At 40.0% G+C, this 14,265-nt stretch overlaps 1 protein-coding gene across 2 annotated transcripts in view; it reads left to right on the forward strand.

The window, feature by feature from the left end:
* The window catches only part of ABCC4 (ATP binding cassette subfamily C member 4 (PEL blood group)), a 160,150-nt gene extending 149,604 nt beyond the window's left edge, over positions 1–10,546 (forward strand). For both annotated transcript variants that reach the window (XM_076362161.1, XM_076362151.1), the window contains 2 exons: positions 1,064–1,198; positions 6,051–10,546. In XM_076362161.1, the coding sequence (XP_076218276.1) occupies positions 1,064–1,198; positions 6,051–6,158 (243 nt within the window). In that variant the 3' untranslated portion in view covers positions 6,159–10,546. The remainder of the gene's footprint in view (positions 1–1,063; positions 1,199–6,050) is intronic.
* The last annotated feature ends 3,719 nt before the right edge of the window (positions 10,547–14,265 follow it).

Consider the following 14,265-nt stretch of genomic DNA (forward strand, 5'->3'; position numbering starts at 1 on the left):
TGTTTTCTGTCCAGGTTCTTGAAAAATTTTTGCCCCTTGTAGCACCGCTATTTAGTTACACCCGATACCTTTCTGGAAATCTATATAAACCATTTCTCCTTTAGTTTTCTTCTGGTGCATTAAGAATTGTGTCAGATTTGCGAGGTACGATTTACTTCTGCTAAAACTGTGGAGAACAAATTCTACTTGTGATCTGTGTGTCTTCTACTTGTGTTTTAATGATTGTTTTAACTAAATTGCTGTCTTATCTCGAAATAGATATGCTAGTCTAAAAGTTCCCTGAATGAATCCCATAAGGCTTTTCAAAATGTAAGTGCAATATTTGCTACCATGCAGTCCTTAAATAGAGTCACTAGTATGAGAATATTTTCTTAGAGGTTCAATCAGCTTATTCTTAATTTCTTCTGATATTTTTGACTCTATATATCCTCTGTGGCTTACTGACTTAATGCCTTCTTAATTTCTCTGTTGTTTTTTCTTTCTCCCTTCCTCTCTTTTGGGTACCTATGTCCCTGGTGGCATCTCATCTTTTTTTATGTAGAAAGAATAGGTTCAGGGTAAGTATCTTTCTAATACGTAGTTGGCAAAAACTGATGCAAGAAATTGTTTATCTTTTCAGCAACACCCTCATTTTCTTTAATTACAGACTCACCTCTTCTAATAGAAAAGACCTACTTATTCTCCCTTAACCGTCTTGGTGGTTATTGTGTGGTTTTTACCCACAGCTGTTTACTTCAGAGCCCATTTTAGGTCTCTTTGTTTCTTTCTTACACAATAAATCTTATGATCTGCTTTGTTGGCTTCGCAAACATTGTATTTCCATATTCTGTATAACTTTGCATTGGATTCCTATAGGTGGAATGGCTGTAGGGCACTCTAAAATTGTACAACGGGTCTATAAACTGAAAAAGTGCTATGCTAGGTTGAAGAGGACATACTTCATTTTCAGGATACAAAATTCATCTTAGCACTTAAAGTGTATACATTCCCCCCTTGCTTGTAGTCTCTAACATTTGTTTTTTAATTTCTTATGTTAATATGTTGGTTTCTGCTGATTTAACAGGTTTTAGATGCAGGAAGACTGAAAGAATATGATGAACCTTACATTTTGCTGCAAGAACAAGATGGCTTGTTTTACAAAATGGTGCAACAAGTGGGCAAGACTGAAGCAGCTTCTCTGATTGAAACAGCAAAACGGGTAATTTTAGAAGAAGGGATAATTAAGTTTGTCTTTGCAGTTTGTTTATCTCAAGTTAACATATTCAGTGTTATAGTAAGCCCTCCACTAAAGAATCCGTCGGCTTTGCAAGGCAGAGCCATCATTTTCAGTGCGTTTTCAGTGGGATATACACAGACTTTCAAATGATAAGCGTATTTATATACCCTGAGTTGAAAGACTGTTTGGATTTCTTGCATCCTTCTGTATGTACACAAAACGGTAAGTGTAAATAATAGATGACATACTCACCTGTGCTGGGCATTGATCTCAGAAAAACTTGCTGTAAAAACATGTTAGGGCTGCAGAGTCCAGCATTTATCTGTTATTCTTATATTTTGAAAAGGGCACATCCAATTTTAGTTTGAAGTTCAGTACCTGTGCATCATATTATGGTCTCTGGAGGTGTGATCACATTCTTATCTTTATGCTTTCTCTTCCTTCGTTCTTGTACCCTTGCTCTGTTCTGCACATAGGATGAGAAGGGCTCAATTAAGAAACAGCTGTTGAATGTTTTGTTGCCTCCTCGCTCCCTACAAGGCTCTGTGCCTGATTTACTGCTTACTGTTCAAATCCTACTCTGAGTACAGAATTATTAATGCAATTGTGAGTATTCCTCTGGCAAGCAAAGTGTTTAAGAAACATCAGTGGATTAATTTTCATAATATGCCTCTGAGGTGAGGCTATATCATCTCCACTTTTCAGATGGAAAGCTGAAGCAGAGATAAGAAGATAAAAAATTGACCTGTGATTGAGGAACTCATTTTGACTAGCTATTGGCTTGATTTATTTTTTCTTGATAATTTACCACACAGGATGTCCAGAGCAAGGTTTTATTTCTCTCAGTGCCAATGAAGTTTCAGCAGTGCTTCAGTTGAGACTGACAGTGCTCAGTTTGGCAGCAACTTGCTTCATAGTCATGTAACTTTACTTTCAGCATGCAAGTAAGGCAATGATATTAGGCATGTAGCGACCTAAGAGAGCCTTTCCAAGACAAAAGGCGAAGGTCTTATCTCTAGCCTTTATGCTTTCCTCTCCTCAAGCTGCTGGATGTGTGGAGCAGAGCTAGGGGAACACAAACTCCAAACTGTTTCCTGGGGAAACAGAAGACCAACAGACGGGAAGCAACACATAAAGACAGGAAACAAAATGGCAGTTGTCTGGCTATTTCCTAGTGAAAATAGATGCATTTCCAGCAAGTTGGAAAACATGAAAAATTGTGCTGTCATGGAGGCTGCATGCTCATGTCTGGAGGCTATTTTACTGGACTTTTTGAAGATTAGGGAAGAGATTTCTGTGTCTCTTCATATTCTTAGAATTTTTTTAGAGCTACTGAAATTTTTTTTTAAAGAGTTTTTCAAGTGAAGCTTTGTAGCTAAGAGCATACACTATAAATTCATGCGTGGCACTAATTGCAGAATTGAGGAAACAGCTTTGTCCTTAACGACTATGTAATAAGTCCTGCTGTCCTTCTCCATTGCTGCAATGTAGCTTCTTATATGTTGTTACTAGAAAGGAATAGGTTAGCCATGTTTTTTATGGTACGTGTATGACAATCTGGAGGTTATATAAATGGTGTTTAAAAGGATAGCTTCAAATTCATACCACCAGTGTTTGTCTGTAAAGTGAAGGCTAGCTTCCTAAGGCTTGATCCTTGGGATGGCAAGAGGTGAGGCTGTCCAGCTGTCATCTGTAGAGATTTAGCCATGTCATGCTGTCTCTCCTTCCTTCCCTGCAGCCCTCCCCAGTTGCACAATTGCATTCAAAGATAATTCAAAATATATAAAAATAATTGCCTGATGTTACTTGCCCATATAGTCATCTGCAGTTACCACATCAATGTTATGTGATTTTGTACAGGAAGGGAAAAGATCCAGGAACCAGTCTCTGCTGAAATGTGGTTTGATGAAAAAGTTTGCTAACTCCCAGGCTAGAAGGCAGATACAAGCTTTAGCATCTGCCAAGAATGCAAAGCATGGTGCTTATCCACACTCAGCCCAAAAATATGGGAATCAAGAGACTATATCTCCAGTCAGCAGCTACCCAGAAGCACAGTTACAGTTCTTTCTGTTTGAAGGGCTTGGACATTAATTCCAGGTTTTTGTTATTGCTGTCCCTTGTGCTTCATGCATAACTTTCAGAGAAGTTGCTTAGTCAGAAGAGCTGATTCCAATGGCTTTTCTTTTTACACTAGTAAGTCTGTTGCATGTATTGCTGTTGGTCTCATACATTCCTACTGTGGTTACTAAGAACTGTTTTTATGAAGAACAGCTTCTTTTCTGTTGTTGAAAAACAGCATGCTGCACATAAAAAGAAATGGTAATATGGCATATATACATACTTTTCAAAAGGCGTTACAGTGGGTTGCTAAGTAAAATGGTTTGGAATGTGGCCATGCTTTGGCAATGATTATTTGATTTATTGCATTTTGGACCTGAATCTTGCGCAGAACAAACTTGTACCGAGAGCTTCTTTCAGTAAGGTGAGACTTTAAATGCATTTTCTGGAACAGTATGGATTCTGCATATATCCTTTAAGTGCAGATGAAGAGGGACTACACACCTTGGATTGGAAGACTAACTTGGACGTCTTTGAAGAAACCTAATTTTCAAAAAAATCTCATGGGCATCTTAGCTAAGCATTGTGAGATTGAGCTATTGCTGGAACCTTAGCTCAGGCTTCCGAATTGATCCCACGCTGCTATTTGTATGTCTCTCTTGGTCGCTTAGTATCCCCATTTTTTGTGCACATGTCAAAGAAAACAACGCAGGCACAGCTCAAATTGGAGACCGCTGAGTATATATTAACTAGCCTGTGAGCCTGACTGGAATAGAGTTGTGCTTGGCATCGTGAGACCGTGTTTTTATCTGCGCTCAGTTTACAAGAAGCTATTAGGAGAAAATCCTATGGGAAAGTGAGAAATAGTCATCAAGCAGTTAAAAAGGAAAAAAAGTGCTCAATTATTCAGATAAACAAAAGTTGGTGTGTTCTCCGTGCTCTTGGCAGCATTGAGAGAGGCTTTTCTGCAAGCTTTGGTGGCATCAGGATAGGGCTGGTTTTCTGTCAATCAGTTTTTGAGTACTTTGAGGGAAAAATAAAGGTGATTTTATTTTAAAGCTATGACAGATGTGTAAATATTAAAATACTAGGTGTTATCTCACCTCAGTGATTACTTTTAAGAAGGTTGCAGCTCTGTTGGCAGTGGAAGAAACTTGTATAAAGACTTGGGCATTTAATATCTTGAGGGACTGGGCTCAGGGGAAGAATTGCAATGAGACAGTTGAAAAGCAGCTGCCATTTCATTACGTCTGTAGTAATGTGCCAAGGTTTTCTATTAACTTTAAAAAAAAAAAAAAAATCACATTCAAAAGCTGCATTAAAATTATGCCAAAGTTTTATGGTTTAAACCAGGAACGGGATGGGAATACACAACTGGGGCTGCCGTCTGCAGCGTGTGTGCAGGCAGACGCCCGATTAACTTTCCTCTGTTGCATCCGATCGTGGCTGGTTACTGAGGAATGCCTCTTAACAGGACTTCCAATTCTTTTGTTGATTCAAATCAGACCTTAATATTCTTAGAAACTTGTAAAGGTGCATATATCCTGCGTTAGCGTATGTGCGCAAAAGACGACAGTGGTACTTACAGGAATGTTTTTATAGAATGACTGTTTCTTTTTTTTATCCTGCGTCTTATACATGTATTCATATATATGAAAAGGACATTATTATCAAACAAACTGAACTTTGTTGACAACGCTCTCAAATATAAATTGGAGAAATGTTTCATAAGCCGTAGTCAGAGCAGTCTGACTATGAGACCTAACTCGTGACACGTGTCAGCTTCAGAAAGATAGTGTATTTTCTGTTTTTAAAGACTCAAACAAAACTTTTCACATTCTTCTTTGAAAAAATTGCATTTGAAGTCCTTTTTCGCCCAAACACATTTTTAGATAAGAGCACACAAGTCTTTACATTATTTCATTTTGTTATGCGCATCTGTCAAGGAACAGAGATATGATACAGCTACTAAAAACTGATGATTGTGGAACAGTGAAACTTGACAGCATTTCATTTCCTTTATGTTCTGATTATACATTTATCAGGAAACCTGTATCTCTTCTAGTTGAGCTAGAAATTGGTAGAATTCAGGAACTCAAAGGCTTGGCAAAGAACTGTCCTATTATTTGGTATCATCTTACATTTTAGAGAAGTTGCTTGGTTGAGTCATTGTTAAACCTTTTGCTTCTTCTTTCATTATTGTGGTTCGCTATCCAGAGATCACATTTCTATAGGCCCTATAACTGCTCTGCAGCACAAATTAAACGCTGGCACATTTCATACATATACCTCGAAGTTTCAATGGTTGTCAATCATAGTTTGTAAAATATAGGGATTACAACCTGATATTAACATCCAAATCCATTGTGTTCGTTTTATGTGTGAAAATGAGAAACCCTTGTGCAGACGCAAGATTTCACAGCTGCTTTGTCATCCTGTTTTCAATTTATCTCCATGTTTTGAGCTAGTAAAATGATTTTACTTATCAGTTTAATGTAAAGTGATAAAACATATCTATTTATCTGAATTACCAGAATTTGAGTGGATCTACAGGTTGTGTGGGATTTTTCTCACGCTTTGTTATAATGTAAGATCATATAGTCATTTTACTAATTTTTCAGTGACACACAGTTACTGAATGCCACTAACCTGAAGTTCCTGTTGGGATTCCTTAGAGACATGTATTTATCTCTGCTGTATTTATCTCCAGAAATTTTATTTGAAACTAAAAGGTGTTTGATGCATAATTACTCACAGAATCTGCTATTTTTCCTAGGTGTACTTCAGTAGGAATTACCCAGAAGTTGTTCAGAACGGTCAACTTGCCACAGACTCCTCCTTGGATCCTTCCTCAAGATTATGCATAACAGAAACTGCACTGTGATTCCTAATAACCTTAACTGTTTTCCATAGAATGTAAACCTGAGATCATCTAAACTCAGTGATAATGTTTGCAAGTGTCAACGGAAGAGGAAAGGGAGGGGGCGATTCTTTGCACTGGACATCCTTCCTATTTAATACTGAGAAGAAAATTTTTACTGTCCCTCTTTCTTTAATTTCAGTGCAATATGTTTTCCTTTCGAACTAATTGTGTTGCTAAGGAAATTAAGCAGACTCAGTTTTTATTTGAAAGTTATGTGGTAGAGATCTCTTTTATTTAAACAGGTGCAGGACACCTAACAGGTCTAGGGTGCATATTTGGAGCTTATTCAAAAAATTTGAATGTGTCCTTTTTCTCTTTTGGAAATATTTTGAGAGCAAGCAAAACCAAATTTTTTTCAGTGTCGCTTTAGCATGCCGATTACATCTAAGCAGTAGATTCGGTAGTGTACAACTTAGTTGTCTAATGCAACTGTCTTGTTACCTGTCGTAAGTAGCTATGCAGGTTGGTAGGAAGAAGAATTGAACAAGCCAAAAATACTTTTTGATAGCAAAAAGTACTATATACTTATTTTTTTGATAAATAATTCAAATAATGCTGTTCAAGATGAATGTAAATATTAGTTTTATTTTGCTAAAATCCGAATGCTGAAAAATCAATCTCAGTCTTCTATACTTTAGAAGAAAATTACCACATTTGCACTGAAGAAATATTTAAATAATTTAACATACATTCCTCTTTTTATCCAGGTTATCAAAGAAAAAAAGGTATTAAAATAACTTGAGGAAACGTTTGAATGACATGTCATTATACCTAAATACCATGTAGTACAAAGTTATCTTTAACACAACACATTGAAACGTATACATTATTTGCATTTATTGTGCCTTAATATTTGTGCCTTCAAGCCAAAGCTGTAACTGCAGGGTACACTAGAAATTCATTAAATATATGTTAAAAATATTTAACCTTAGTATATTTAAAGTTTTGCATCAGAGGTTCTGTTGAACTCGAGCTGTTTGAAGTTACCATCCTACCGGCACAGGTAGGAAAGTACAACCTGTAGTTTTGAATGGCTGTTGCTGATAGCGAGAGGAATGCAGTGAGAGAGAGGGGTTCGGTATTCATAAGTTATGTCCTGATTTCAGCAAAGCACTTTAACACAAAGGCACTATTCCCATGCTTAAAAAAAAACCAAAAAAAATCAAGCAAGTGCTATGCTGCTTCAGATTTTTTCATGTTTAGTGAGATATCTACTCTATGAGGTCCAGTAGAAAATAAATCTATTCATCTTACTGTTTAAAGGGCACAGAAGAGACTAAAAGGCAACAGATCTCTTCAGGACATAGAAAATACTGTGCTTTTTAAAAAAATACTGAAGATGCTTGCTATTACCTGTGTAACACAAATATTATTTGGCCAATGTTTACCCAGTGGTCTAAAAGTAAGGCAAACACAAATGTTTCTCATTTCAAGCAGTTCTACCAGCAAATAACTGATTCAAATACAAAATTACTCTCTCCTTGTAGAGAAGTAAATTGAGGCCAAAGCCTGTGCCTCAGCACAAGGGCTTATCTAGAAGGACTTTGTCCTGCTCAGGAGTCAGCCCAGTGGTGAGAGGCAGAATCCTTGTTCCCCTGTTGCAGCATCTTCCCTGCGGTGAGGCTTGCTGTCCTGCTGTGAGATCCCAGAAGAGGGGTGGACTTCTTGCTGCCTGCGGTGCCACGAGCCAGCGCTTCCCTTGCTGGGGTGGGGGGGAAACAAACATCAGGTGTCTGGTTTTGCTGGTAACATCCTATTCTATCGTTAGCAGGAAGTTACAAAACGAAATGTTCTTGTCCCTAGCTTTCTTTTGGCAGGTTCTGACACTTCTTCTGCGGTGTGTAGCACCTTACGCTGTAACAAATCCCACTGAGATCAGCAGAACGGAACTTCATGCGGTGATGCACAGCATGAGGCTTGTGCTACATCTGGTGCTAAATAGCAGACGGTCAGGGACAGCTACCTGTCCCCAAAGCCAGGTGGCACAGATTGGCTCATGTAAGCGGTGCTTATGGCTAATCCTTCTTGGAGCACACCAGCCACATCCACTTTTCTGTATCACTTGGCCCTTGGTCTTCTCCGGGCTCGTGCGGTCCACTTGTGGACCTAGCACACAATTATCATCTAGTGTGTTTTGTTTTGGTTTCCTTTTCAATTCAAATTGTCTGAAATAAGGATAGGGCTATTCTGCAGCTCAGTAGGAGTGGTGTTTGTATGGCAGAGGTATGTGAAGACGCAGGGAAGTGTTTGAGTGCGTAAAGTCACATGGGATAATGGTAGGGGACTGTGTAGCATGAAGAAAGTTCAACCTTGTATGGTCTTGTAACTGCCTTTTTGGCAGGGATCCACGGTGTGAACCATGTCCAAACTCCGCTCAAGCTTTGTCATGGAGAGACCTGGCTGGAGTGGTCCAAAACAGAGCTAGGGTGAGCTGACCAGTAAGGCAATGTAGACACTTAACGGAGTCTGATGCTTGAGCTCATTTGTTTACCTTTTTCATTGAGCAGTTTGGACATATCCAGCGTCTAACTATTTTACAGTAGTGAATTCTTTTGATTTCTAAATAGTTAGTTCTTACAAGAGAGTAAGTATGATGTATAATACACTGAGACTTTTAAATACTCTAAGAGAACAGTACGTTCTCCTGGCCGTATACCTTGAGTTTATATTTTTTTTATCAGAACCAAGGAGATATGCATGCGTAAACCAAGGGTATAATTACAGTTTTAGTTCATTTCAGCTCTGAAATCAATCTATGGTAAGTTGTATTTCAGAGCAGAGCTCCAAAACGCTGGCTGCTGCAGACTCACTGGTATGAGACCCTGCCAGATCTAGCTATCAGTCTATAAGCTAGAATTAATTTGATCCTGTAGCTTTTTGAATGCGCACAAAAATGTTAGGTATCTCTGAAAATGCTGATTCTGCTTCTTCACATGTTTTGGCAGGACATTACTAGCTGTAGGTATCAAATATCAATATAAGAGAAAACAAATTTTTTACAAAGTCACACTTGAAGCCTATAAATTGCCGAGTAGAACATCTGATAGTCAGTCATTCACGTCTGTCACTGGCATTATATCCATCTTTTTAGTTTAAAGTAACAAAAATGTTTTAATCAGGAAATTGTTTTTTAGATTCTTTTGTTGGTTTTGTTGTTGATAGTTGTTTTGTTTAGATGACTCTTGGTTAAGATTGACTGACCCGTTTAATTTCAGTTGAGTAAAAAAGTGCAGCGTACCTGAATGGCAAAACTCAGGTCAAGGATGAGAAAGGCCTGCCTTTGGTGAAAGTCTTGGTCTGTTAAATGGGCAAATTATCTTCCTGGCAAGGTGTTTTATGTTTCCTTTTAAAGAAAAGTTCAAATAGTTCTAAACTTCCACTTTGAAAATTTTCATGCTTTATTTGGAAATAGCAAGGCTGGTTACTATAAGCTACATTCCTTCCTGAGGATCTTGGAAAAAGAACTCAATCTTCTGAGTTATTCAAGCCTTTAAAATATTTCTTCACCATGAGGTGCCTTAAAGTATTCCAGAGTCTTACTTCTAATAAATAAAATTTTATACAGTAATACTGGAAACCATCAGTTACAGAATTGTTTGTTTGTTTGTTTGTTTGTTTGTTTGTAAAAGACTAGGAACAGCCTCTACTTCTGATCTTAAGAGTTGTTCTTCAGACATTCGCTTCGGTATATCTTTGCTCCACCCCTCCTCAAAAGACCACTGGGAGAGTCAAAACCAACACAGTTCTCAAGGATAGGTTATCTCACGTTTTGCTTATTTTAAGGGCAAAATTCTCTATAGTGGACTGAACCAGAGCTCATTTGCCAGATAGGCAGAGTCTTCTGTGATCCCATTCATACTGCCCTTTGAGAGAGGGAGGACCACCTTCTGACCAACGTCAGTAATGCTGGTTGTTTAAGTGATGTTGACGGTTTCTTTTAACCTTCCCCATACCTGTTTAAAATAAGATTGCAAAAAGAACCAGAAGGGGACAAAAGATCCAAATGGTATAGAAACTTTCTTGAAAATGCTGCTTTTTGTGTTATTCTGACCCTTCGAAATATCTCACTTTAAAGTTTTCCTCTTGGGGCGGGGGGTGGAGAAAAAGTTAAAATCACTTATTTCCTGTGACGGTGATGAGCATCTGACACTTTAGCAGGAGAATGTGGCTTCCTGTCTATGTTTTACATTGTGTAACAGCACACTGCTTTCTCATCATTTTAACTCTGGTTTGGTTTTGTTTTGTTTGCATTTGTGTAATAATTTGATTTTGTTACTGCTATGGAATGATTTCTTTTGTTGACATTCACGTGACAACTCCTGTCATACAATAAAAGGCGTTTCTCAGAAGGGTGCAGAAACACTTCTTTGTGTCGTCGCCAACTCGCAGGGTTGAAAATCCTCCGTTCTGAGTTATAACACAGAATAATGCATTCCAGCTTGTTTTTGCCAGTCATCTGTGGTCTGAGATCTCTCAGATTACATTATCAAGCTTTTTGCTTCAATGACGAGGGCTAAAAAGTAATTCAAATACTTTTTCAAAAAATTGTGATGGAAGAACCACTGCAGTTGCACAAGTGCAGGTCGGGTACGGTCTCTGCCTCAAGCAGCTAGCAAGCTCAATGGACTGGACAGCCGAAAGGTGGAAGGTTAATGGACACAGAAGTGAGGTGGGTTAGCAGCACAACGCCAAATTCTGGTGTCATCTCTCAGTCCTGTGCTTCTGTCTGATGAGTTTGTTGCTTAGTTTAACAAGGCACTCTAAAACTGCTCGTTTCTGAAAACTGCTCAAAGTTTCTCCCTATGTCTACCAACTGTCTCGAGCACTTAAATCTACTATTTTGATGCAAGATGTACAAGATGAATTGTGCATTTGTCAATAATCCCCCAGTGCAGCAAGTTCCAGGACTGGATGCAACATGAATTGTCATCTGTCCTTTTATAACATGATGCTGGAATAGGTGTGAAAGATCTCTCATGTTTCTACCACAAGTCTACCTTGCGACCACCATGCAGCTCTATCTTAACCACCTGTAAGTGAATTTGGCTTAGGTTGTCACAGCACAATAGTCACTTGCGCTATGCGCGGTATCCCCCCGGAGCATGCGCTTGCCAAATTCCTGTGCTCCCGTGTTAATACAACGATTCTGTCTTAGAAATGGGTGAGGTGGATTTGTTACCTTGCCTGAAAGACAGCTGCTGATAAATAGCGAAGCCAAAGATGTGTTTTATGCACTTGCCCGCAAAACAAGCATGAATTTCATAAACTTGGTGTATAAAGCTGGTTCATGGATTTGGAGCAATATTAACGTGTAAAAACACAGGGTCATACTCTGACCTCTGAAATCAGGTTTCCACTGTCTGCACCTTGGCACCACTTAGCTCCCAAAATCGCCTGAAACCAATAGCCTCACCCGTTCCGAGATACAAAATTCCCTGTGCATCTTAGCCACAGATCTAGCACATGCTCAAAAGTACAATAACCTTGAGAAGAAACTGGAGGTAGTCCCACTGCCGTTCAGGAGCCAGGGCACATCCTACGCGAAGTTACTGGAGGGGTGAAGGGTACTTGGATCATACCTGCGGTCTTCAAACGTGGCTGAGTTAAAAGCTGGACCAGAGCTCTTCTCCTTCTCCTGCATGGGACACCCCGGTTTTTTAGAGCACGCACTCGGGAAACAGGAGATGGGGTTGCAGGCTTTCCTTAGCCTGAGCCGCTTGGGTCTTTCCGTCTTCTGCATCACCAAAGCATAATATTCAGGATGGTTTTGACGGGAATCTTCACCATGAGTGGATGAAGTGGGGGATTGTTTCCTCCGGGACAAAGGAAATCCCAGATTTGGGTCCCAGTTCCACAGAGTATTTATGCGTTTTATTCAATGACTGTCAGTAGAAACACCAGGAGCTGGGTACTCTGCTCCAGGGCTTTCGCGTCAGCGTAGCTGGGGTCTCGCTGGGCAGCAGGATCCGTTTGCTTGTGTTCACTCATGCTCTCCCCGGCTGGGCGGTGGTGGCAGAGACTGCAGCTCCCACAGCGCACAGGCCTGCTGCTTGCAGGGTCGGTGCTTTAGCTGTTGGGCAGCTCTACAAAAACAAACACGCTTCTCCTCCCTCCCCAAGGACACTGTTGCCCTCAGTGCTGTCGCTACCACGTGGACCTCTGCTTTGGATGGGATGCTCTCCGTAGCAAGGTATTCCTACTGCAGCTGTTCCTCATACAACATATGGGCAGTGAGTCTCCCTATAGACCAAGGTTTTCCTTATAAACAATAAAGCTCCTAACAGAAGAGCTCTGAAATACTAACTGAAGCCTCTGTGTTGACCATATTCAGAGAATAAGCTCCCAGTTTATGCAGTTTAAATTTAAATGCAGCCAAGGGGATGTGTATCACCTGGTCACTCTAACATCTGAATTTGATGCCTGAAGTATGTATGGCTGGTGGATCGTGTCAGGCACACGAGACTTACAAAGGAGCTATGGCTTTTTTTTTTCCCCCCCTTTTTTTGCCTTTTTTTTGGTTTTGGAGACTTGCTATGGGAAATTAAAGTGGGGGGAACAGTGAAAAATAGTTCTCTCTGTTTAATTCCAGTAAGGTTTGTACCTCACAGTTCAACCACAGATAGCAAATAAAGGAAGGACTTATCCTGAGAGTAGCCTGAAGAAAGCAAATCTTGCTAGTGTTCGTGCCAGTTGACATTCTTCACAGGGCTCTGTATTTTGCAGGAAAGGACCATAATTACCTTATGGCATTAAATTGAGTTGGGTGGGAAACGCAGCCTCAGATTTATTAGCCAAAGTTTCACTGTCAACAAGAGCTTGCTCTTCAATATTACAGGCCCAGATTTTCTTTTTAACATAAATGCCAGGCATGAATAGGGCATGCCGAGCACTGTCAAACTGTCTCTTGAAAACATTGCCAGGACACCAAAAAAGGGGATTTCTCCCCTCTCCCTGCCCAGCTGAGAGGATTTTTGTTCATTCTGTACTGGCATGAGGATGGCATTGTACCAAGAATATGGACCGCTCAGTGTTTTGGTTGATTTAACATGTATGCACTTTTGCAGCGTAGTGATTTCTGCAAGTGGAGTTACGCAAGTAATTCACCGTGAGTCATTCATGCAGTGAATTAAGTGCCTCTTCCCACAACCAGTTCGCCTCCTGACAATCATTCCTTTTTTTTTTTTTTTTTTTTTTTTGGAATTACTCAACAAATCAGTTTGCAATTACTTTTAAGCATTCTGTGTAGATCGCACATTTAACACGGTTAATGTTTATTGATTTTTTTGAGTCATATTCATAATAGATCAGAGAAACTACATAGTATTGTCTCTGTGTCAGTTGGTGTAAACGTTCATATCTGCGAATTTAAAATTTTGTTTTCATCTGGTTTTGGGCACGCACGGATGTGTTCATTTCTGTGAGTATCTGTGTCAGTAAAGCTAGATTTACTTGAATGGCATGTCACGTCATGCATACACATCGACACAGAAGGGAAGAGAATCTGCATTTTTCAAATAGTTTTATGGAAAAGTCTCTGCTACCATTTCTAGCAGCGAACGATAGAGACCATCGCGGCCTTGAGAGAATAGGAAGGTGCCTCTGCTCATGCCAAGAGAACATAGAGAGCAACGAGCTGCCTGCGGTCTGCTGGGACGGAGCAGGGCTGGAAGGAGTGTCCCTGCGCTGGTTTTACTTGCCTGGGTTCTTTGTGCATTTCTGCGCTTGTAAGGAGTTGCAACAGATGCTGTGCAGAACCAGTTCTCGTTGCTGAAAGCAGAAAGTGAAAGGCCAAGCGCTGCTGGTAAGCAAGAGCAGATGCTTATCCTGTGCCAGGCATGGCCGAAGCCTGTTCCCCTCAGGTGTTGTCCTTACGAGCGCGCTGGCTGACTGTGCCTCTGCCCCTCTTGAGTAATCAGGCTTATTTTGGAGGAGGAGGAGCCCTCTGAAAAGGAAAAATTTCTAGGGAGAGCTTCCTAGAGCATGAAGGAAACAACAGCGAGGTTTCGCTTGGAGGTCTCCGTCTCGCAGACCAAAAGTTGCTCTTTTCTCCTTTTCAGGGCGCGTGCTG

Source organism: Aptenodytes patagonicus, chromosome 1 (assembly GCF_965638725.1).
Source record: "Aptenodytes patagonicus chromosome 1, bAptPat1.pri.cur, whole genome shotgun sequence".
In the NCBI taxonomy this organism is placed as follows: Eukaryota; Metazoa; Chordata; class Aves; order Sphenisciformes; family Spheniscidae; genus Aptenodytes; species Aptenodytes patagonicus.